Source organism: Amborella trichopoda, chromosome 3 (assembly GCF_054954075.1).
Source record: "Amborella trichopoda isolate Santa Cruz 75 chromosome 3, AtrichopodaSantaCruz75HAP2 v2.0, whole genome shotgun sequence".
NCBI classification, from domain to species: Eukaryota; Viridiplantae; Streptophyta; class Magnoliopsida; order Amborellales; family Amborellaceae; genus Amborella; species Amborella trichopoda.
In genome coordinates, this window is record NC_142338.1 from 6213133 (window position 1) to 6236499 (window position 23367).

General features: G+C 35.9%; 1 protein-coding gene across 8 annotated transcripts; it reads left to right on the top strand.

Moving 5' to 3' along the window:
• The first annotated feature begins 6546 nt into the window (after positions 1 to 6546).
• On the top strand, positions 6547 to 22485 carry LOC18439973 (RNA-binding (RRM/RBD/RNP motifs) family protein). 8 transcript variants are annotated; one of them, XR_016052853.1, is made up of 9 exons: positions 6547 to 6795; positions 10650 to 11133; positions 11622 to 11701; positions 11786 to 11919; positions 12348 to 12444; positions 20027 to 20195; positions 20819 to 20919; positions 21380 to 21466; positions 22275 to 22485. XR_016052853.1 is itself a non-coding variant. In XM_020670864.2 (9 exons), the coding sequence occupies exons 1-8, from the start codon at positions 6586 to 6588 to the stop codon at positions 21429 to 21431; spliced, it is 1320 nt and encodes a 439-aa protein (XP_020526523.1). In that variant the 5' UTR covers positions 6547 to 6585; the 3' UTR covers positions 21432 to 21466; positions 22275 to 22485. The 8 variants fall into 8 exon arrangements, 4 of the variants coding, with proteins under 4 accessions (XP_020526523.1, XP_088719218.1, XP_006850190.1 ...); XR_016052855.1 differs by having other exon boundaries at positions 11789 to 11919; XM_020670864.2 differs by having other exon boundaries at positions 20027 to 20188.
• The last annotated feature ends 882 nt before the right edge of the window (positions 22486 to 23367 follow it).

The following is a 23367-nucleotide window of genomic DNA, read 5'->3' on the forward strand; positions in this document are numbered from 1 at the left end:
CAATACGAATTCATAATCATCTTTAGCTATTAAACGACAAATAAGACGGTTTAAAATGTAATAGTGAGTTGTGTCCTTGTTGCCAATAATTTGTGTAGATGATGGTAAATAAAGGAAAAAAACAAAAAGTTCATAATAAAGGTGTAAATGAACGCGACAAGACCCGGGACCTGACAGGATAGACCTGGGATGGGTCCAACTTTTAGACCATAATACATTCGGGTCTGGCTCTAATTTCAGCAGGACCCGACTCGTTGCCACACCTAGTTGGGATCGCCCTTTTTCTATTTGAAATTTTGGGATCCATTTCATTATAATGAGATGGTAATTTTTGAGAAAAGAATTTTGAATTTTGAGATCTCAAACATCTAGATCATTTTCTTCTTCTTTTTTCTTTCCTGTTTTTTTTTTTTTTCAAGGTTAACTGTTTAGCTGTTGGATTCTTTAAATCACACCCCCAAAATTTGGGATTTAATAAATTTAAGGGAGTAGATGGATGATATACTGTTGTACGCGTAAGAAATCTTTTGGCTCCATATATTTTACCATGGAAAACTATATAATGAAACTATTTACGTTTGGTACAAGGTAGTCACAACTATTTTGAAGATATCTATTTAGGATGAGCAAAGCCAATAGGATCAATCAAAATAATTATTGTTCTGTTTCATGACTATGTATTGTGCTCATCGCATTAGATCGCCCCAGAAAGCAATGGAGGATAGAGCGAAGGAATATGAAAATAGAAAATGAAGAAAATAAATAAAAAGGGATTAGAACATTAACCACATGTCAGGAACCAAATTTGAATTGCTGAAACGAGGTAATCTTGACCATTGGATGTGAAATTGGGTAGTCGCATTTATTTCAATGAAAAAGCTCAAAGTTCAAAATAAATTTTTTCAAATTTTATGACACATCCAAGCTATCAAATTTCACATCAGATGGTTATATATAATTGTAACCTTCATGTACAAAAAACAAATATTCTCTTTGTATACAATTCTTTTTACCATTTACGGCATCATTGTTATAGCCTTCACACAAAATTGTCCTTAAATGATTTGCATGAGGATCATGTTGCTCGTCGTTGTCCATAAAATGGTTTGGACTGTGATCGAGGAACAATAGCACTTTTAGGTGGTTGCTCAACTCCATTAAAATTTTGGAATTTAAGTATCGATTATGTTTATGGAATAAGTTTGGATTTTGAATTGTTGAACACCTATGTAGTGCCCTATGAAAATTGGGTGGTTCGTGTTCAATCATAGGATATTAATTTTTTTGAGGCACATAGAGAATTCTATTTGATTTTTTCTTTGTTGTTTTCTTTGAAATTATCAGCTAGGTTCTAGTTTTAGGTAGAAGAAGGTGCATCTAATATACGTGTTATACCGAGGGAGCAAATGCACAGTACGGAGTCGCAAATCTTTTCCCTATAAAATATCACAATCCTGACGAATTGCCATTTTACGGTCGTCTTCCTCATCCTTTTTTTACGCAAGAATTTGACGATAATGGGTGTAGAGAGAGGGACGGAGTGAATTTTCCTTATCAATCAAATTTTGAAAATATTGTCAAAAAGAGAGAGGTCGGGGGCGATACGGGTGGCAAGGGACCCGGACCGGACCTGACCAGGGATCCTAAGGGTACACCCAATCCAGGTCTAGATATGGGTTTAAAATTTTGACCCGGCCGGTCAGGTCTGGGTCCAAGATTTGGATCCGAATACTATTCGGGCTTAGGTCCAGGTCTAATAATATTTTTCGGGCCCTAATGTATAAAATATATTTAAATATAATTTAACCTTTTGGGTTGGGTCCAATCAGTTCTAGTAGGGTCGTCCGGGCTCCGGGTCCCACATTATATTTTTTAGTTTGGGTGGATCTGATCATGTCCAGGTTTGGGTCTAGACCCCATACATTTTATTCAGGGCAGACCCGCAAGGATACATCCATGGGAAGGTTGTAGGGGAAGAGAGAATGGGGATTTGAGGGGTTCGAGAGAGGGAATGTGGATGCAGTCTGCACCATCTAATTAATTAGATGGTGAGCGCACCATATACTTTTCATGCGAGGTATATAAATTTTTTCATCGTGCTCCAATTGATAAATTAGATGAAAATACATCTGCATATTTATTTTAAATTAGGAAAAATGTTTGTGTAAACCTTATATTATAAAAAGAGCCTCATATAATAAAAGTAAATTATACCTCAAAATCCCACTGGAAAAAATTGTTTCCATATTGGAAAACTCTCCAATTGATCATCTCGACCGTGAGATGCATAGATATGAAAAAAAATAAAAAAATTAAATGCTCAAAATAGTTTATATTATGAGACGTTATTTGGACTATCTAGTTCACGATGTTTTAGTCTCTATATATTTGCTCGATTGACACAATTTTTAAAACTTTAAATTTTATAATTAGCACTAAGAAAAGATTTTCAAGTTATTATAAAATTTGTGGCACCAAAACTGTATCTTCCTGTGGAATTTGAGCCGCACCTTGATTGTTTAAGGTGCACACTTTATTTAACCTCACCTTTTAAATAAAATAGTAATAAATAGATTAAAATTCAAGTAAGTTGATATTAAATTATTTACTTGCTTGTTTAATTTTTAATATTTAATTTTAGTTATTATATTGTGATTGTTTTCTTGTTTATTTTGAACATGGATTCCTTTGTAACAAGGAAGAATCCAATTGTCATAAGATTTCACTTTCTAATTTGTAGTAACGAAAACTTTATTACTAATGAGTAATAATGGAAAGTTTAGGTATTTTGATAATAACAAAAAATAAGATGGATATTTACATAATTGCCCTTCTTTAGGTTTTCATTTTTTACTTCCGCCACAAAAATTTATAGTATCTAATTTATTATTATTTAAATAAAAAATTTAGGTATTAGATTAAAGACTTTGGGTTTTTATTTATTTATTATGCTCGTTCTTGTTTTTATGCCTGCAGTTTCTTACTGTGTTACATTGATTAATAACATAGGCATATTCTTAAGTAAAAAGTTGAGATGAGGAAGTTCTTATAGGCATATTTTTAAGCAAAACGCTGGGATGAATGGCAAATGATAGAATTTAAAATAAATATATACAAAGGCATTTAGATATAGCTTTAATAGGCGATAAGATGAAAGTGGCAAATGATAGAATTCAAAATAAATATATAAAAAGGCATTTAGATATAGCGTTAACATGCAATAAGATGAGAGAAAATATACTTAAGTGGGTAACATATTGCATCATAAACCTCATACAACACCGGTTAGGAGGTGACTTTTGGTGTGTATGGCTCTAGATAGAAAAAATTGGAAAAACAAGATTCATATAGTTGGACCCCAAATCATTGTTTTAAAGCTTGGACGATGATGATGATAATACTTTTAAGTAAATAATTATTTTCTTATCCTTAGATGCAATTTCTATTTGCAAATTATCATTACTTGTATTTGTACCGACCTCAAACTCTATAGTGATTTATACAACTTACTGCACTAATTAAGAGAATCCCCTCCATTATGGAGTAACCTCAATTTTTCTTGAATTAGCTTAAGACCTTCTAAAAGAGCACACAACTCCGTCATATTTGATGTGGTAAAACCACATGGCCTTGAGTAGCAAAAGATCACTATACCATAAAAATTTGTAACCAGCTCTCGACCAGGTGTGGGTTCCTGAAAGAGTTCCCATCAAAACTAAGCTTTATACATCCCAGCAAATGGTTGAATCCATCTTCCTTTAAGCCTCAACTTAATGGAAAGCCAACTAACTTTGCTCTTCAAGTTTAGCACTACCTGACTACATCCACTTTTAAAAGATCTATAACTGTTTAATGGTAATAGAAAATCACCTAAATGTATCTGTCTTTTACTTTTTGTTTGAGTTTTGTTTTTTTTTAACTAAGTGACTTGTATAAAAATAAAAAATGGTTTATTAGGTATACATGATTTTTCCTTCTTGGCTTGAAATATTTTTTTTCTCTAGAAAGGGGCTTGGGCTTCCTTGGGTTATGTTGAGAAATGGAAAGAGGTGAAAAATGATTTATTGTCATATTTTTAGTGGAAAAATTGTATGAGCATGTATTTCTCATGTCCTAGGATCATCCGAAGTGAAACAGGATAAATCGTGGTTTTTGGGGTGATCACAATAAGGTATTTTTTTGTGATGGTTTTCACCGATTTTTTCTATTGAGGTAACATTGTATCCCTTGTAAATTTTTCTTTAATAGTATAATTACTTGCCATTTTGCCCGTGGACGTAGCCCTACGGGGTGAACGATGTTAAATTCATGATGTGGTTTGTCTATCTAATTTATTCTCATGATTATGTTTCCATATCTAATTTATTTTTCTTAAATTATTACATACGATCCTTGAGCTTATTATTGAATTATTAATTTTACATATTCGATATTGAGTGTGTGATATTGGGTGATTGGTTAAATTGGGGTGTCTCCAATAATAATGAAAACCAAAATGCATGGAGGTAGTAGATTTTGTTTTTGATATTTTATTTTTTTCCTACCATATCTAATACATTAACAGTTTAATTTTTGGATAGTTATAACTATGTGTTTAAGAGCTCAAAGTTAAATTATTTTTCAAAACACTCAAATAGGTCCCAGAATACCATGGAAAAAAAGTGATTTTTAATAAGGAAAAAATTTATATAGAGCCGAGGCTATAAACATTCAAATTAAAGTGTACTTCAAAAATCTTACTAAAAGAGGTTGTTTTGATGCTCAAATATCATCGAACATTAAGATGCATGAACATGAGAAAAAAAAATGGATTTCAAGTTTTAGAAATAGTGCATCTTGTAATGCATTTTTTGACCGTCAATTTAAAATTTTAAAGTTTTCATAGCTCAGCGTGCTCTAAGTTATTCTTGAAGCTTTAACTTTTATAATTAGAGATGAAATATCTATTTGAGGGTTATCACAAATATTTCCAGTATATTGAAACCACATTTCTTGACACTATTTGAATGTGCACTCTACTTTGATTGTTTAGAGCCTCGGCTTTATATAAACCACACCCCTTTTTATAAAGAGACCATTTATCTTTTTTTTTGTTTGGGTGAGTCAGGGGGGAGAGGGCTACTATCCTTGGTAGGAATTGAGCTTAGGACGTAGCATTGCAAATCGTCAAACACAAACCAATTAAGCCTAGGCTCTTGTGACCTTCATGTCGAAAAGATAAATGGTCTTTTTGTAGACAATCCCCCAAAAAAAAGAGTCTAAAATAGCTCATCGGAAAAGTATATAATATGGTCTTATGCCATATAGAATGAGGGAAAATTACTTAAATATCCATTTTAGTGTATGTTATTACCAAAATACCGAGTATTTTATATTATTATTGATATATTCATTTTTTGGACTTTATAACAATTTTTTTTAAAAAATACAAAACTACCTATTTTCATTTTTTCAAAAACCAAAATCACATCAATTTCAGTTTTTGAAGACACGAAAAATGTTTTCTCTCTCTTGTGGCGTATTCTCTCTCTACCTCTCTATATATTGGCCAATCAAGATCAAAAACCGAATTTTTTATTTTCTCTTTCCTCTCTCATAAATTTAACCAACTAAACCTCTCTCTCAATGGCCAAACGAGGTCTCAACGCAAACCTCTAATGGCTTCCCTTCTTCTCTCTCATGCCCCAATCCTATCTCGCTCTCTCTCTTCCATTAATAGTACCAACCATCGAACTAGTGCCCTTCCTTAACCACCCAATCCTGCTCCAACTCAATCTCCCAATACTTTTGCAGCCACCCAATCCTGCCTTAACTCAATTTCCCCACGCTTTTACTCAACGATGCTCTCTTGGCCTAGTTCAAAGGTAATTTTGCAGTTGCAAAATGCCATTATAGATCTTCCATGCTCTCACCTTCTATTGGTTTCGATAGACTCTCTCAATATGACTCAATTTTAGCTTTATACATCGGAGAATGGAAAGCTGATGACCCAACCCATGATATCCTACCTTCAAGAATAGATCTCTTGTCAATTCAAGCTCTTCAAACTATGGAATATCTTGACCAAGCCGAATTCCTCAATCGACGCTGGGTGAAAACTTACCCAAAAAAAAGACTTTGGGTGATAGGGAGAGACTTAAAAAAAAACCATTTTTACCTAGTAGAGAGAGGGGTAAAAGGGAAATTTTTTTTTTTAGTTTTTGAAGAATCGAAAAGTTAAAATTTTTGGTTTTCCAAAAACTGAAATTGACTTGGTTTCGGTTTTTGAAAAATCGAAAATATGTAGTTTCATATTTTTTTTTAAAATGTTATGAAGTCTAAAAATTAGATATATCAATAATAAAGAAATATACTTGGTATTTTGATAATAATGAAAACTAAAACGGATATTTATATAGTTTTTCCTATAATAAAATATTCCTTTATAGGCGCAACAAACGTTATAACGGCAATTGCATCTTACGGGGTAACAATCGTTCATACACGTGCTATCATGTTTGCGCGTGGGACCAGACCCTATAAAACTAGCAAACGCGCCTTTCGTTTGAAGCTCTCGCGCACTAAAATTTTTCTCTCTAAGATTTCATGGAGCCTCATCAACAGCAGCAGCAGCAGCCATGGATGGCTCTGCAATCGCATCAAGCTCAACATTCAGCATCGTCATGGAGTTCTTCTCATTCTCAAAGCTATCATCAGCCGACCAGTGTAGAAGAGATACGAACCCTTTGGATTGGGGATTTGCAGTATTGGGTCGATGAGAATTATCTCCACACTTGTTTCTCCCACACAGGAGAGGTATGAACACGCTAATTTTTCTAGGGTTTCTATTTTATCATCAATCTGGTTCGAATGCGCTGTTTTCTAGGGCTTTATTGTTTTATATCCCGTTTACCTTGCCCATTTATTTGGTTATGGATACCCGGTGAAGTAAGAGCTCAGGGATGGATAATTTCTAGGATTTTCTATGGTTTCTATTAGGTTTTTACGTGACCATATGTTTTTGAAGTGTTCTCGTTGAATTGCAGAGATTTGGTTAAGAAATAGGTTAGGAATGGAAACCTAGCAAACTGCAATTCCTTTTTTTTTTTTTTTTGCTTTACTTTTTTTTTTCAAGTCAGAATTTAACTCCGAAGTTTCTTTAATTCTTTTCTTCCTAGTGAAAGCAGAGATTGGACTGAGTTATAGTTTTAAGTTTGGATGATGAGCACACTCATTTTGTAGGTTTTCTTGCTTTTTATGTAGTTTCCAGCTCAGTATCGCTTTGAAGATTTTGTTGGAAAATTAGAATGTTTTATTTAACTGGGTAGTTTAAGGGCGGATGGTGAGGACATAGCAAGTGTATATTGCTGGCTTTCTCTAAGGGTTTTGTTGTTTCTCTCTGGTTTACTCACTGTTCCTAGGTTTTTCATGTCTGCTAACTTCTGAGTTTATTTTTTTCAAGGTATTTTTATTTTCCATCTGGTTCTTGGACGAAGGTTATTGAAGTTTTGTTTGTGAAATTGATAAATCCTGTTAAGTGATACTGTAGGGAGGAATAGTGATGACATAGCGAGCAAGAATACAATTTCTTTCCTGTTCGTACTTGCGATGAAGTAATCAGACAATGTCATGTTAAAATAATTGTAGGATGTAAATACGAATAACTTGACTTTACTTGTAGCAAACCCAGAGGTGAAGAGTTCTATGTCAATGATCTAATCGTATAAATTTCACATTTGTGGGATAGCCGGGACTGACAATTGGTAGGTTGGTGGTGGTGGTGTGTGTAGGGATGGGGGTGTGTGTTCCATACTCCATAGCCGCAATCTAGAACACATCCCATCACCATCTTTGCATAATTTCACATGCATGGATATACGTAAGTCAACTTAGATGCTACAAACCCTGGTTTCACTTAGTGCTGCAATGCTGTATTTGACATGGGTCTTTTCAACATGCTCCATTACTGACATATTTTTGTCTTTATTAAATGCCACTTAAGGGAGGACAACTAGTTGGCTTCCTGAAGGCCTCATAAGTAAAATGAGATAAAAGATCTAGAGGTTAGATGTTTGGCGACAAATATGTTACAGCCTCAGTAATGCCTCACCCCACCGGCCAATCGCCTAAATAAATCTATGGCATTCTCCAGTGTTGGATACTTTTTGTAAAATCATCTATTATCTTACAACTGAAACCTATGATCTTAACATCAAAAAATGGACGAATGTATGCTCTGTATGTACCCCTTCTCCTTCACTACATCCCAATGTTCACGTTTGGTGTTTGACAAAAGTATTTTAAACCAATCTTAAAAACGAAGAGCTGTATTATGGGGACAGTTTAATCTTATGGGTATCTAAAACTTATTTTTTACACTTGGAAGGTTTTACAATTAGTTAAACAATATTCTCACATTATGTAGAATTAAAGACACACCTCAAAAATCCATCATAAATGGTTGTTTGGATGTTCGAAAACCTTCTAATTGATCATGTCGACATCGAGATGTATGAATATGGCATGAAAAAGATTTCGAATCCACAAAATAGTGTACCTTGCAACACATTATCTGGACCATCCATTTGCAAGATTTTCATGTGTTTGTAGATCTACTTGATTTGAACCATTTTTGGAGTTTAAAATTTTATAATTAGAGATGAAAATGGATTCTCAAGCCATCCTAGGAATTTTTTATATCAAAATTACATTTGTTATAAAATTTAGAGGCGCACCTTAATTGGATTGTTTAAGGTTGCAACCTTATGCAAACCACGCCCAAATAATATGTACATATATTTTCTTTTAGCTTTTTAAAAGCCATTACTATGTTTAGACTCGGGCATGGTTCCCTCAGAGTAAACTCGGTGAGTCATCCCAATTCCCCCCAAAACGGCATAAACAAATAAAAAAAAAGCTATTTTTTTTAAATGCAAAAATGAGGAAAAGAAAAAAGAAGAAAAGAAAAATATTATTTGTATTTAACAAAAATAGAAAACTTATAGATATGGTTAATTGCTAGAGTGCCAGGTACTTGTTCAACAATCCAAATAGAATACACAAACTTATAGATATGGAGGGTTTTAGTCTTTAGAGCGCCAGGTACTTGATCAACAGTCCAAATGGAATACATAACAATATTGAGTTCCATAGGTGCACTCAAAATTACAATTATACACACCAACTAACTCAATTTACAACTGGTATTAATGATGGGGATGCTTGTACTCACCCCAATCATGGTCATGTTTGTAGGAATGAGTTTGTCAGTTAGGTAACTTCACTAGTCCCTCCTAACCCAAGCCTCCAAGGCTAGTCCTTGCCTTGTACTTACATCCACCTATCTATTCGTGCTTGCTCTTTGTGCCCCTTTTCTCTCCATTGTTTGGTTTTGTGGTCTCATCATCATCATCATCTCTTTCTCCATCTCCCTCTTGTTCAACTTTTACTCCTCCTCCAACTTATGCACGTCCCCCAACTTGTTCCTCTTCAGTTCCACCTTCCTTCCCTTCCTCTTCAGTAGGGCCAAACTCTTCTACAAGTAACCTCTTATTGAGAAGTGGTTCTCCACTTGCACCAACCACTCACATGGATCATGTAAAGATATGTGATCTAGTTGGATACGGTTGTTGTCCGTAGTTTCTCTCCCAAGTTGTTGATTTCAGAGATTCAACCCTTTTTCCCTAATTTAGGGGTAAAAAAGACAAAAATTGCCCCTTAATGAGAGGCATTTTTTGCCCCTGGGTGGGGTCCATGGCGCCTAGGCGACCGCCCAGGGACTCCCCGCGCAAGAGACCTACCTAGGCACTAGGCAGGCTGCTTTTTGATTCACTGTTGGTTCCGGAGCTTCAGTCACCAGGTTTTTGAACATTGTTTTCCTTGGTTCTCTTTTTAGGTTGCGTTTTGATACCTCACATATCGATGTCATCCTGTATCTAGTCTCACAAAAAAAGTAAAAACACCAGCCACTCATGCCTTGGTTGTTTCAAACACTGAAACAGTCGTGATCCTGAAGAGGATATATAGGATTCTTTGCCAGTATCTAACAATGTTTTCTATGAGTTTCGGTATTTTCTGCTTGGAATGGGTGATCGCTCTTTTGTTACAATGGAACTTATGTCTTGAGCAGTTTTATGCATTAGCTATGCAGTAATTGTATTTTATATTGTGACGTCGCTTGTCTAAAGATAAGTTTTTTTTTCCTATTTCTCAATTTTTTTTTTTTTTTCCTATTTGTCATTTCTCTTTTCTTAATTGTTTTTTAGCTGTTATCAACTTTATTTGTGCATTTTTCAATTCCTATTGTTATGGTGAGCTTGAATGAGAAGAATGATGGATCTGTATCTCCTGTATCAGATGCAAAAATTATGTTGCATCCGTTATTGTGGTTGGGCTTGATAACAGGGTGAATAATATAGGAGTGGTGTTAGACAGAGTTCTATTGCAGAGATTTAGCCACCCCTGGAATGCTCAGTCAACATTTCGTAGGTGATATGGTGCCAAAGCCCCAATATTCATTTGCTACATTTTTGTGTTGATTCTTTTTATTTCTTTCATTAATGGCAGCATGTTTGAAGCTATAATATCTTTATTGATCTGCTTCTGTTGGAACTACAGTTTCTTCATCAATTCTGTATTGCTGCTTTATAATTATTTTGCTTGAATGATAGGTGATTTCTATAAAAATTATACGGAACAAGATCACTGGTCAGCCAGAAGGTTACGGTTTTGTGGAGTTTGTTTCCCATGCAGCAGCTGAAAGGATTTTGCAAACATATAACGGAACACCGATGCCTGGAACTGAGCAATGTTTTAGGATGAATTGGGCTTCTTTTGGCATAGGTGAAAGGCGCCCAGATGCTGGACCTGAGCATTCCATCTTTGTTGGGGATCTGGCTCCTGATGTTACTGACTATTTATTGCAAGAGACCTTCCGTGCTCAATACCCATCTGTAAGAGGAGCCAAGGTTGTGACTGATCCAAACACAGGGCGCTCAAAGGGTTATGGATTTGTTAAATTTTCTGATGAGAATGAAAGAAATCGTGCCATGACAGAGATGAATGGTGTCTATTGCTCAACCCGACCCATGCGCATAAGTGCAGCCACTCCAAAGAAATCTACTGGTATACAGCAGCAGTATGCAACACCTAAAGGTAAATATCCACAGAAATAGTGTGCAGCTCTTCCCTGTGAATTTTCTTAGGGCTCCAAAATGGCAATCCAGATGATCTTAGAGTTTGGAGAAGTTATGACTTTTCACATGGTTGGATGCACCAGTATTTTTGATATGTTCTCTGTGACAGGCTTGGTCTACCTTAGGAAGAAGTAAAAAGTTCCAATCATATTGTGTTTCCCTTAATATTTACCAGTCTCAATGGGCACATTTTTAGAGAATAATGACTTCTACCTTGAAGGAACTTGTTGTGGCATATTGTCACTAGATCTGATTGATTAAATTCTTTCTGTCGGCACTTTTTCTTTTGAATTTGCTTCCCATTGCAATTGTGTTGATATATAATTTGTTGTTTTTACTATGAAATGCACATTGTGTCTTTCCATAGAAGAAATCCTCATAATTAGATTTGGCTTGGATAAATCTTTCAATGTCTTATGCTGAAATATTTTGAATTGTTTCGTCCAGCGGCTGCCTATCAAGTACCAACTTACACCACTCCTCCTGTCCAAGCATTTCCTACTGATAATGACATCACTAATACTACAGTAAGTGAATTCATATTTCTTAGTCTGCTGCATGCTTTCTGCATGTCATGGGCGCTTATTCTTCTTTTACCTTTCATTTCCCAGCAGATATTTGTTGGTGGTTTGGACCCTAATGTTACAGAAGATGAGCTGAAGCAGATCTTTGGACAATTTGGGGAGCTTGTCTATGTTAAGATACCGATGGGTAGGGGATGTGGATTTGTCCAGTTCAGCAATAGGTAAGATGAGGATTATCGTGACAGGCTGTGAAATTTTTCTGTTTGAGTTAGCTATTGAACGTACAAACTCAAGGCCCCTTTCTTTTATTGGTTGGTAAACACATTCTTATTATTTATTAATTGCAGGTTTTTATTTTTTCTTGATGCCTTTTTCCAGTGTCCCCTCCATTTGCCACACATTCAATTTGGTTTTAAGAATGCTTCTAGTATGGTTCTCTATTTTCATTGTATTTTCACCCTCTGATTCAGGAGAAAGTGATCCTATTGATGGATGTTTTTGTCAGCAAGTTGATGACACTATTGGGGCTTCATTACCATATTCGTTCTTCCATATATATTTGGGCTAGATCAATGCTTTGCTCTATTCTTTAAACCTTTCTACAATATTAGTCTTGGATAAATTATTTTCTTTTGTTTATGCCGTGAAGGGCCTCTGCCGAAGAAGCATTGCAAAGGATTCATGGAACTGTAATTGGTCAACAGACAGTCCGCCTTTCATGGGGACGGAGCGTTGCAAACAAATTGGTAAGAGACCATTGGTGTAACCAATATTTCTCGATTTAATATAATTATATATGTGGTTGAATTTATTCTGGATAATTAAGCCTGTTCTTACCAGTAAGAGGCGAATATTGACATTGTAACATCTAGTCTCTCCTCATCTGAATGTGGTTTGTTATGCTTCTTGATATGAAATGAAATAGCCTGAACTTGAAAGGGCAATGTGATTTTATCCATCTGGAAGCTGGCTAGGGGAGTTTGTGGTATTGATGCTTCTTGTCACACAGTTCTGCTATGTTTAGATTTTTAGGTTTTTCATAAATCAATTTCTAGTTCAGTTATATGGCATTTGTGTAATGATAGGTTAGACAATTAGACTTTTCTTTTTATTTATTGGGAGTGAAAAAAAAAAGAAAACAATGTCAAGGATTTAAGTTGGAAAAACCCTGCCCTCGTGGTAGGACACCCTGTTTGTGTGAGGTGCTTTTGCACCTTGAGTACCAATGACCAAACAAAGCTGACCTGCTTAATGCCTTCTACATTTGGGCTTGGTGTGAGGGAGGGCAAGTGTTGAACGCTTGAAATTCGTCATTATAATGAATTCAAGCTGGCATGCCTTTTTTTTTCTCAGTAACTTTGTTATTGTCTTTGGAATTGGGGACCTGGTTTTGATGGCAAGAGTGTTGACAATTGCAACCCTGCATCCCTGGTTCAACCCCAGATAGCAAATTTATTTCCTTCGCTACTCAATCTGTTGGGGTTTTATCTCTCATATTCTAGTTGTTGGGGTGCTTTTGCTACCTAATCTATTTTTGATCTTTGTGTTATGCTGTCTTTATATGTTATTTTGTCTTGGCTAGGGCTGGCAACGGGCCGACCCTTGCCCCGCCTGGCCCTGACTGACCAAAGAGGCTCTGGCTTAGGCTTGGCCTTGGCCCTGTCTGGGCTGGGCTGGCCCAAATAGAATCAAAGAAAAATAAAGGAAAAAGGGCGGGGCCTGGCCAAACCGGGCCAGCCTGTCATGGTCCTGGCCCAAGCTCAGCTTGGCCCTACCCTCGGGCCATGACGGTTCGGCCTTGGCTTGCTCCTCAGACCACATTTTGTCACCCACGCCCTAGCTTTTGAGGGACGGGCCGGACCACCCAGCCCATTGCCACCCTTAGTCTTGGCCTAAGTGCATGTTAATCCATGAGTAAATTATAAAGCTCATAGTATTTTCTTTATTTCTCCATATTGTTAAGCACAGGGGGGAGTTCATGTCAAAGACATAGTTGTTGAGATTGGATGCAGGAGGGGGATTGGGATCAGGATAGGGAGCAGGGGATCGTGAGATGTTAGGAGATTCCTATGGTTGGTAGTGTTGTCCATACAAATGAATATGTTAGGCATCTGCATCCCCAAATGTTAGGGACTCCAAACCTTAAAAGTATATATAGTCGAGGACTATATATACTCTTAAAAGTGGGGATCTCTTTATATATAGCGAGTAAGTAATGCAACTATATTAAAACTATAGTTGTATTGGTAGCTGGCTATAGATTTAAGAAAATCACAAGTTTGGTTCTTATCTTGGTCTTAAGGTTGTGATCAAGATCCCTAACAATAGGAATTTGGGCTCTGTAACAGTGGGGATGAAGATCCCAAACTTTTAAAATTGAGATCCCTTTCCTGGAGCGCTGCAGAGAATGTGGAGCAGAATCGCCACCTTTGTTTGGAGATCCTGGCAGCTATGGTCCAAAACCTTCAATGATTCCTCTAATATATCTTTACTTTCAACTCTTTAAGTAATCATCCTTTAAATGTTGTTTTTCTGTGAATGTACTTAGACAGCTGTTTCTTAACAGCAAACACCATCCTGTTCATTGATGCATGTATGTGGCCTTATTGGCTATTAGAGCTCTTATCGTTGTCTTCCTCATGAGCAAGGTGCTACTCGGATTGGCATGCTGCTCTCATGTTCCTATGGTATATCTCTTAATGAACATCCTACTTGTTACCTTTACTGACTAGTACCTGAATGCGTGTGTGGCTATTATCCTGCTGTATGTTCTTATTAATTCACCTCTTCTTGTTTTTGGTTTTTAAGACCCTCTTTCCATGTCATTTGATCCACTTGCCCTGCTGTTACATCTAACTCATCCATTACATTTCTCTTGTCGCCTCTCTCTTATGGAGTATATAACAATTGATCTATAGAAGCAATCAAATTTCAAATATACAAGTCAAATTAAATAATCTAATGCCAAATGAGTGATGAGGAGTCTTAAACTCACCCCGGGCTCTATGATTCCAATCATCATGATGTTGCGTATATGGTATATCCCAATAGTGTTTAAAAAAATGCCAATTTAGACCTGGGATCGTTACTGATGGGGCTGGTCCCTGATGTTATTGGGAATTAACCGAGTCTTTCCCTAGATTGCATGTTTCCATCAGATATCTGGATATCCGTTTCAGCAAAATTGGTGGATTGAACAATCCACCAGAAATCAACGCTCTTTGAGCCCCCCTTTTTTTTGTGTTTCTCATTTTTCAGCTCTAACAGACTAATTACTGTTTTAGGAAGTGTATAGTCTCTTGCTAAGTGAGAAAAATCTCCCCTTTTTCTCTAAATGAGGCGCCTCTTCTCTTTCTCTATCTCTAGATCACACCGTTGGAGAGGCCTCCCCCTTTCTCTCTCTAAATCACACCTTCATACCACTGGAGAGGCACCTCCTCTCTCTCTCTCTCTCTAAAAATCACACCACTAGGGAGAAGGGCACTCCTTTCTCTCTCTAAAACCAGGGCAGCCTTTAGAAAAAAGCACTATCTTTCTCTTTGTTCTCCAATTTTCAGGTCGTTTGACTCTCTCTCTCTATATTCTTCCCCGTTCTTCTGGCTCCTCTAATCTATCGGATTCCACCCCCTCTCTTTCTCTCTGTTCTTCTTCTCTCTCTCTCTCTATTCTTCCTCGTTCTTTAGTCCTCTCCCCATTCTTCAGGCCTCAGCCACGACCTCTTCAAAATACCCCTTTTTTTTACCCAGAATTGTGAATAATAACCCACTTGAACAAACCAAATGCAAAATGAAGTCTTGATAGAGAGAGAGAGGGGCAAGGAAGGCCTTAGCTGAAGGAAAAGACGAGAATTGTTGGATTGTAGCAGTATGAGAGAGAGAGAGAGAGAGAGAGAGAGAGAGAGAGAGAGAGAGGTGGGTTTTATGAGTCTTTCTAGAGAACCGAGATTGGGAAACAAGAGTATTGAGAGATTACTACAATAGAATGTATAATTCTTTTTTAAAAGTTATTATATTTTAAATAATAATTGGAATGCAATATAACAATAATGGAGAGATTGAGGAATGAGTCATGCATAGAGTTAGAGCTGGGTGGGCACAGTGAAGATGTGCAACCGGAGTTTTATATGATTGCCGCATATCAATGAAGCTGAAGGGGAAGTTCTATAGGACAACTATGAGACCAACTTTACTTTATCGAGCGGAATGTTGGGCGGTCAAGAAACAACATATCCATAGGGTGAATGTAGCTAAGATGAGGATGTTGAGATGGATGAGTGGCAAAACAATAAATGATAGAATTCGAAATGAATATATTCGAGGGAACTTAGGTGTGGTTCTAATAGGTGATAAGATGAGAGAAAGTAGACTTAGGTGTGTTGGCCATGTGCAGCGCTGACCGTGTACGACATGTATTAAGAGGTGCAAGTTGGTTCAAGTAGAAGGCTAAAAAAGGGTAAGGGATAGGCCCAAAAGGACATGGTTGGCAGTAGTGAAAAAAGATATAGGGACTTATGACCTCATTAAGGGTATGGCTTTTGATAGAGCATAATCGTCGATCCCAAATAGCTAGGAAAAGACCTTGCGGTTAAGGAATAATAGAATATATATTTTATTTAATAGTTATTATTATATTATGTAATTATAGTATCTATCTTTAAAAAGTATTAACCTATAAAATGTAATTATCATATTTAAATTAACATTTCTTATAATCTAAGAATTGTTTTTTAAAAAATATTATCTTGTAGAATGTATTTCTTATATTTAGGGAATATATTTTAATTATTAATAATTCTTTTTGTAATTGTAATGGCTAAAAAAAAACACTCTAATTTCTTATACAAAGTACTATCTTGTAAATTGTAATTTTTATATTTGCTATATAAAATTTTAAATAATAAAAGATCAATAATAAGTTGTATTTGTTATATTTAATATTAGAATGTATGAAATTAGAATGTCAGCAAACAGGTTTTTAAAACATTGGTGGTCTTGGGGAAGGAGAGTGATTCACCATGCCCGATTCATTCATGAACTTTGGGCCGGGTATCGTCAGCCAGATACTAATGAATCTGAATCCCCAGACTTATACCTCATCCGGCTTAATTATTTGTTTCAACAGTTCAAAGAATGGGTTCAACGTAATAGAGATGAAGACTGTGGTCGCTCGTTTTGCTATTAAGTTGTATCCTCATAATTATATGCTCCATTTTGGACAATGTATTTATATTTATGATAACTGTATGCTTCATTTCTAATGTGAAATGAATGTAATGGTCAACAAGCACTCAAATAGGAAACAACCTCTAAATATTTACGTGTTTTTGTAAACTAATGAAAATACCTAATGCACTACTTGTAGGGTTTTTATTTTTTATTTTTTTGGGAACCCAAAAAAATATTTTTAATGATTTTTAAAAAAAAAATGATTTTTTTTTTTAAGGTCGCATTCTGCTTGGCCTATCTGGATTTTCAAAACACTATATTCTAATGTTCAAAGATTGACCTAGTCGATTCGATCTCAGGTTAGTGATTCAACCTCGAGAGCCTGTTGAGGTGTGAATAGGGTACCCCTGGGTACCCTGTACAGTACCCAGGCTAGTACCTCTGAGTACTGTACAAGCTAGGTTGACTGAGTATTGCATATGGTTAGATATACAGCAAGCGAGCGGGCATCGGCATTCATTTCTCTTTCTTTGATTTTGAGAGCTAAAGTCCCCCATTTTCACCCAAATCCAAGCCTTAATAAGACTTTTATTTGATCTATGCATTAGAAACATTGGATTTGAGAGTTAAAAAATAATCGGGATCCGGAGTTTTTTGAGATCTGAAGTTTCAAACAAGGGTCCTGCCCGAATTTAAAACTTTTGCAATTTCTTTTGGGTCGATTCTTGAAGAGCTTTGAATCGCAAGCCCATTTTTAGGTTATTGATCCAAACCTCGGCTTTTTTGCCCCCCAAAACATAACATAAAAATCTTAGTTTTAATAGATTTAAAATTCGGATGCACTATTCATCCAGATTTTCAAGAGCTCAGGTCTCCTAAATCTGAACTCAAAATTCCAAATTGGTTGGGGGTTTTGATTTGACTAGTATAAGGAAAGGTTTCATAAGGATTGGAGGCATAGTTTTGTACCAAGCATGAAGATTGGGAGATTGGCCCTACATTTTTGGGTGAATTTCATATTTTCATTTTAATTTCATATATTTGAAATTTTTAGTAAATCATTACAATTGATCTATAATTTTGATCTTCTGCTTTTCTACTTTTTTATTTTTCATATTTTTCCCATATTTTTGGGTTTTTTCAATTGTTTTCAAGCCAATATCATCAGCCTTCATATTTCATGGTTTATATACTTTTTCAATTGGTATGTTTTTAGATTTTACTAATTTTTTATTTTTGTTTTTTTTGGACATTTTTTTCCTTTTTTGGGGGCCTTTCCCGAGCCAGAGACATCTTGTTCAACTTGGCTTGGACAGGGGCCAGGTACTTTATGTGAGTTGTGTTTTCAAACAATGGTATATGCGTGTTGATTTAGGATTGAGTTTGACGGGTAAGAAACTTGGGTAGCTCCTTTTAACCCTATGTCCCCGAGGCTAATCCACTCTTATGCTCATCCCCCACCTTGCTGGTTCTGCTTGGCCTTAGGCACCTCTATGTGACCACCATCTGTATCAATGTTCGCATTATTGTCATCGTCATTTCCTCCTACATCTTCCCTTTGCTCCTCAACTTGTATTCCTCTTTCAACTTGTACTTCTCCCTCAACTTGTTCACCTCTTTTATTCCCACCTCCTTCTTCATTGATGGGGCCCATCTCTTCTTCCTATACCCTTTTATTAAGAAGTGGCTCCTCCACTTTCACTGGCCATTTTGTAGCTGGATCATTTACATGTATATGATCTAAGTCAATTGAACTACAGTCGAAGGCTGCCGTCCTTAGATACCTCTTTTGGAGGTTCAAATTTTAGTGGAAGTAGACCAACTTTTGATGGCTAGCAATAGTCAACTTGTTTCTCCTTAGGCATCATGCAGTTTTGCTCACACCCCGTAGTAGAACAGGTTTGAATACCTCGATAATATTTACTTTGTAGATAGGGTGCTCTAGTTCCATGTAGTTCTGACCATTTTGCTGAAAAGTGACTCATAAGCAATGTCCAGTATACTGTTAAAAAAAAGAAGAAATAATTCATAAGAAAGAACCTGACAGATAACTTTGATCTAGCTGAGCGCAATATCTCCTAGCCAGGTTGGTTGTGAATTTCCCTTAGTACATCCATGTAAATAGAAAGCTGAGGAAAAAATGAGGTTTAGTAGTTTATAAATGTGGCTTACGTTTGTTACAAATGCTATCTGGAAATTTCTTTACAAATTACTTTTTACCTCCTTCAGACTTCAATCTTCTTCCTTCCACTTTGCTCAAATCTCTCTATGGTATCTTTCACATCCTCCTTCATCTCCTGGTGAAGTGATTGTCTTGATACATGTCTGAATCCCAGGTTGAAGAAGAGATCTTGACTGCATAGACATTTAAGAGAAGATCACATGTTAATTACGTGAACCCTCATCAGTCATAAATTATAATTGAATATACGAAATTCGAACGGCCATATAGTTAGCATATAGTTAAATGTTTAAATGTTAGTGCCATTTACTGTGAATTGGCTTGCGCAATCTGTGTTCCATCTGTGATCAAATATTACCACAACTATTGTGCTCTTTGCTTGATCAATTGCTTCACAAAGTAACCCCGTTATAGGCTTTGTAGCCATGTCTGCCATCTTCGTCACTACCATTATGGATGCTGTGGCTGCCATTATCTGCTCGTAACTATTTAATAACTTCCTGCTAGTGACTGTCCCTTCCAAATTTTCTTGCAATCAAGATCCTGGAGATAGGGGCATTTACTCGTTGTTCTGGGGCCATCTTTTTGAGACTTGCTTGTGACCTCAAAATGGATCTCATGGACAAGAATGAGGCAGCAAACTATATGATGCCGAACCTAATTGATATTCACTCCCTCTCATCAGTGTGTTGCCTCATCAAAGCTAGGACTAGGAAGTGGTTTGATATGCATTTGTTTGTCGTCTTCGCTATGTTCCGCGATCTTTTTCACACTCATAAGCTCGCCAATGTCTTCTAGCATATGAATGAAATGGGCAGCACATGGACTCCATATCAAATGCAGTGGGGCTGCATAGGCCATGAGCTTACCAATGTCTTCAATTATCATTGTGAAGTTTCTATGCTAATTGATCGACCGAAATATTCATTTTCTATTAGTGCATCTTACTTAGTGCTCTGTTTTCTATTGGTATGTTTGCAGGACCAACCTGGTGTGTGGGGCCAACAAGCTGATCCAAACCAGTGGGCTGGAGCTTATTATGGTTATGGGCAAGGATATGATGCTTATACCTATGGAGCTACTCAAGATCCCTCTTTATATGCCTATGGTGCTTATGCTGGATATGGGAACTACCCACAACAGGCAAGAAGTAAATTTCCGTCAGTACTGTTAATGTATTTGTCTTATTGATTTCTAAGTTGTTTCTATTTTTTCTCGTAAAACACAATGGTTAATTGTAAATGCCTTCTTTAAGAGAAGAAATGGACTGTATGTCATGCTGATATTCTACATTTACTGCTGAATATTGAGCGCTATTATCTCGTCAACTAGGATTCTACTAAATAAATGTGGCTGCTTTGTAAAATGTAAAAAAAAAAAAAAAAAAAAAAAGAAGGAAAAGCTTGTTATGGAGTCCATTTCTTATCCAGTCAAGAGTCTTGTGGAGAAATCTTCGTGCAATGATGGATTTAAAAAGGTTTCCGCTCTTAATTGTTTTCCTTTTAGAGTTTGCGGTTTGTTTATCTTAACGTGGTTAACAAATGATAAAGAACAGATATTTTGGTGAATCTGAAGATAGGCTTGACATCTTGTTTTAAATTTATTGGCTTGAAAGCTAGTTCAAAAGATTATGAATTTGGTAGATTCCCTAAGTTCTAAGAGATTATCTTGTTGGTTTGATTCATGCATTGGTTTGTCTGATTTATCGTGAATTTCATCTTATCATAATTAAAAAGCAAAATCTGTTGCTCATTCATCTTTTGTCTTGCTCAGGCTGAAGGTGCTCAAGATATGGTTTCAATGGTTGGTGTCATCCCAAATGTTGAACAAAAGGAGGAAGTTTTCGATCCTCTTGCCCCACCAGACATTGATAAGTGAGTGATCATACTCTCTATTTGAAGCACTTCCTCTTTCACTAGCTAGATGCCATAGATGTGATATTTGTGAAAGGGGTATTCACTGACTCAATGGACTATCTACAGTATATGGTACTCAGATCCCTGCATCCATCATCCGTTCTACTAATGGTTTGGTTGGAGATTAGGTAAACTGGGCATATGTACTTATGCCTCCCGTGATAGTTAAGTCTCCAACCATTTGTCCATAGGAATGGATGGTGGATGTAGGCTTGAAGCCTAATTGTCTGTTAGACAACTTTATAATTTGAACTATTAGATGTTTCAAATATTGTGGGGTATTCATTAAAATTTGGAAAGGGCAAAAAGAAGAAGATGAAAATATGTACAAATAATTATGTTAAAGGTTTCCAAATGAACCAATGAAAAATATATAATTATAAAAAAGAGGATTGATAAAAGATTACATTTCCTGCAGGAGCATATTGTGCATTCATTCCCTAAAAACCCTACGTTGGAGCATTTCTTAAGATCCCGGATTTGGGGAAATGACCTCTTAAAAAGAGTAATCTTCATATGCATTCTTTATGTGCGTGAAAAAACTGACGTCCTGATATTGAACATAGACTGTCTGAAATACAGTCATATCTAAGCATTTAGGAGCTCAAAATCCAACTCTCTTTTCATGGAAATACTCAGCTGGTGATCCTAGTCGGTACCAAATTTCAGGGAAAAGTTTATATAGAGCTGAGGCTCTAAACAATCAAATTTGAACCTATCTCAAAAATTTCACTAGAAGAGGTTGTTTTGGTGTTCAAATATTTTCAAATTGATCATCTCGATATCAAAAAGTATGGACATAATAAATTTTTTTTTTCAAGTTTTGGAAATAGTGTATTTTGTAATGCATAGTTGGACCGTTAATTTTCAAGATTTTCATAGATCGGTTGATCTACACTATTTTTGAAGCTTTAAAATTTATAAATAAATATAAAAAGATATTTTAAGGCTATAACAAAGATTTCTAATGTTAAAACCACGTTTCTCGATACTATTTGAAGGTAGGCTCTAATTTGATTGTTAGAGTCTAGGCTCTATACAAACCGCACCCAAAATTTCAAAAGGTACTCCTTAGTGGGTTGCCCAATGGAGTAAGTGTTTAGTGTGTGCCCCCGGAGTGTGCTATACATGCTAGTAATTTAATCCTCCCAAAATTCTTTGTTTGGAATTCACAAAAGAAACTTTTGATGAATGAGGTCGTAAATATATTTGAGAAAAATTAATAATCAAATAAGTATGTTTCCATGGCTTTATTGTTGATTATCTATTTTAGTTTATTTATTTATTTTTTGTGTGCTGGAATTTAAATGCAGGATGAACTCAGCTTACCTTGCTGTACATGGGAGTGCCATGGTAGGACGGCCGCTGTGGTTGAAAGCCATGCCACAACAGTCGGCATGAACTTAAATCAAACCTAATCATTTCATCCCGCTTTCTTTTTTTCTATTTTTTGTTTTGTTATATTAAGTATAAGTTTGGATTAATTATTCTATGGTGAAATATCTTGAGATGTGTGTTTGAAGATGCCTATGGTATAATCAGGAGAGAGAGAGAGAGAGAGAGGAAATTATGGATGGTAAAGAAAACGGAGAAGTTTTATGTAGAAAGAAAAAGGAGAAGTTTTATGTAAGGTTGAGGCCCTGAACCATCAAACTCAGGCGAAACTTCAAAAATTCACTGAAAGTTGTTTCGATTTTGAAAAACACTCAGGATCCAATTATCTCGACCTTAAGATACATAGGCGTAAAAAAAAGGGGAAAGCTTTTTATGTTCCCGTTATAACATAGAAGTTCTATCCTCCTTTTTTAATCAACCGTCCATTTTTGGATGATTAAGATTGTCTCAATCGTAATGTCATGTTTCCACATTATTTTATTTTTAATTTTTTTTTATAAACTATTTTGACACCAAATTTTGGATGTTCATTTTTCTGTTAAACTCGTATTAATGAAAAATATAAAAAAATATTTTTTATAAAATAAAATGACAAAAATACCTCTTCACTTCCCTACCTTTCTTGTTATCTTGCCCTAAAAATCGCTATATTTTTTTTTATCTTTAGCCCCAATAGCTATCTTAAACATAATACACAATTTCTTCCCAATCCTCTCTCTTTTTTTCACTAAAAAAAAGAAAAAGGTAAAAGAAGCCAGAGCAATAGGAGTTGCTAGGAAAAAATAATTCTCCCCGGGGCAATGAGTAAAAATAAAGAAAGGTGGAGATGTGAGGAACAGGCATGATGATATATATTCGTAAAAAGTAGTGCTTTGTGATAGGAAAAATTAGCAGGGGTGATTATGAATTTAAATAACTTTGAGAGGTCTATGTGAAATTAGATAAAAACCAATCGCACCGCAATGCACCAGAGAAAAGTAATATCTAAAGGTTGACAGGAGATTATCTAGT

Bases quoted from the DNA above. Each gene is read 5' to 3' on its own strand.
- LOC18439973 (XM_006850127.3), top strand. From the start codon at position 6,586: ATGGAGCCTCATCAACAGCAGCAGCAGCAGCCATGGATGGCTCTGCAA. The intron at 11,134-11,621 runs GTAAATATCCAC...TGTTTCGTCCAG, and splicing joins GCAGTATGCAACACCTAAAG to CGGCTGCCTATCAAGTACCA. The intron at 20,189-20,818 runs GCAAGAAGTAAA...TGTCTTGCTCAG, and splicing joins ATGGGAACTACCCACAACAG to GCTGAAGGTGCTCAAGATAT.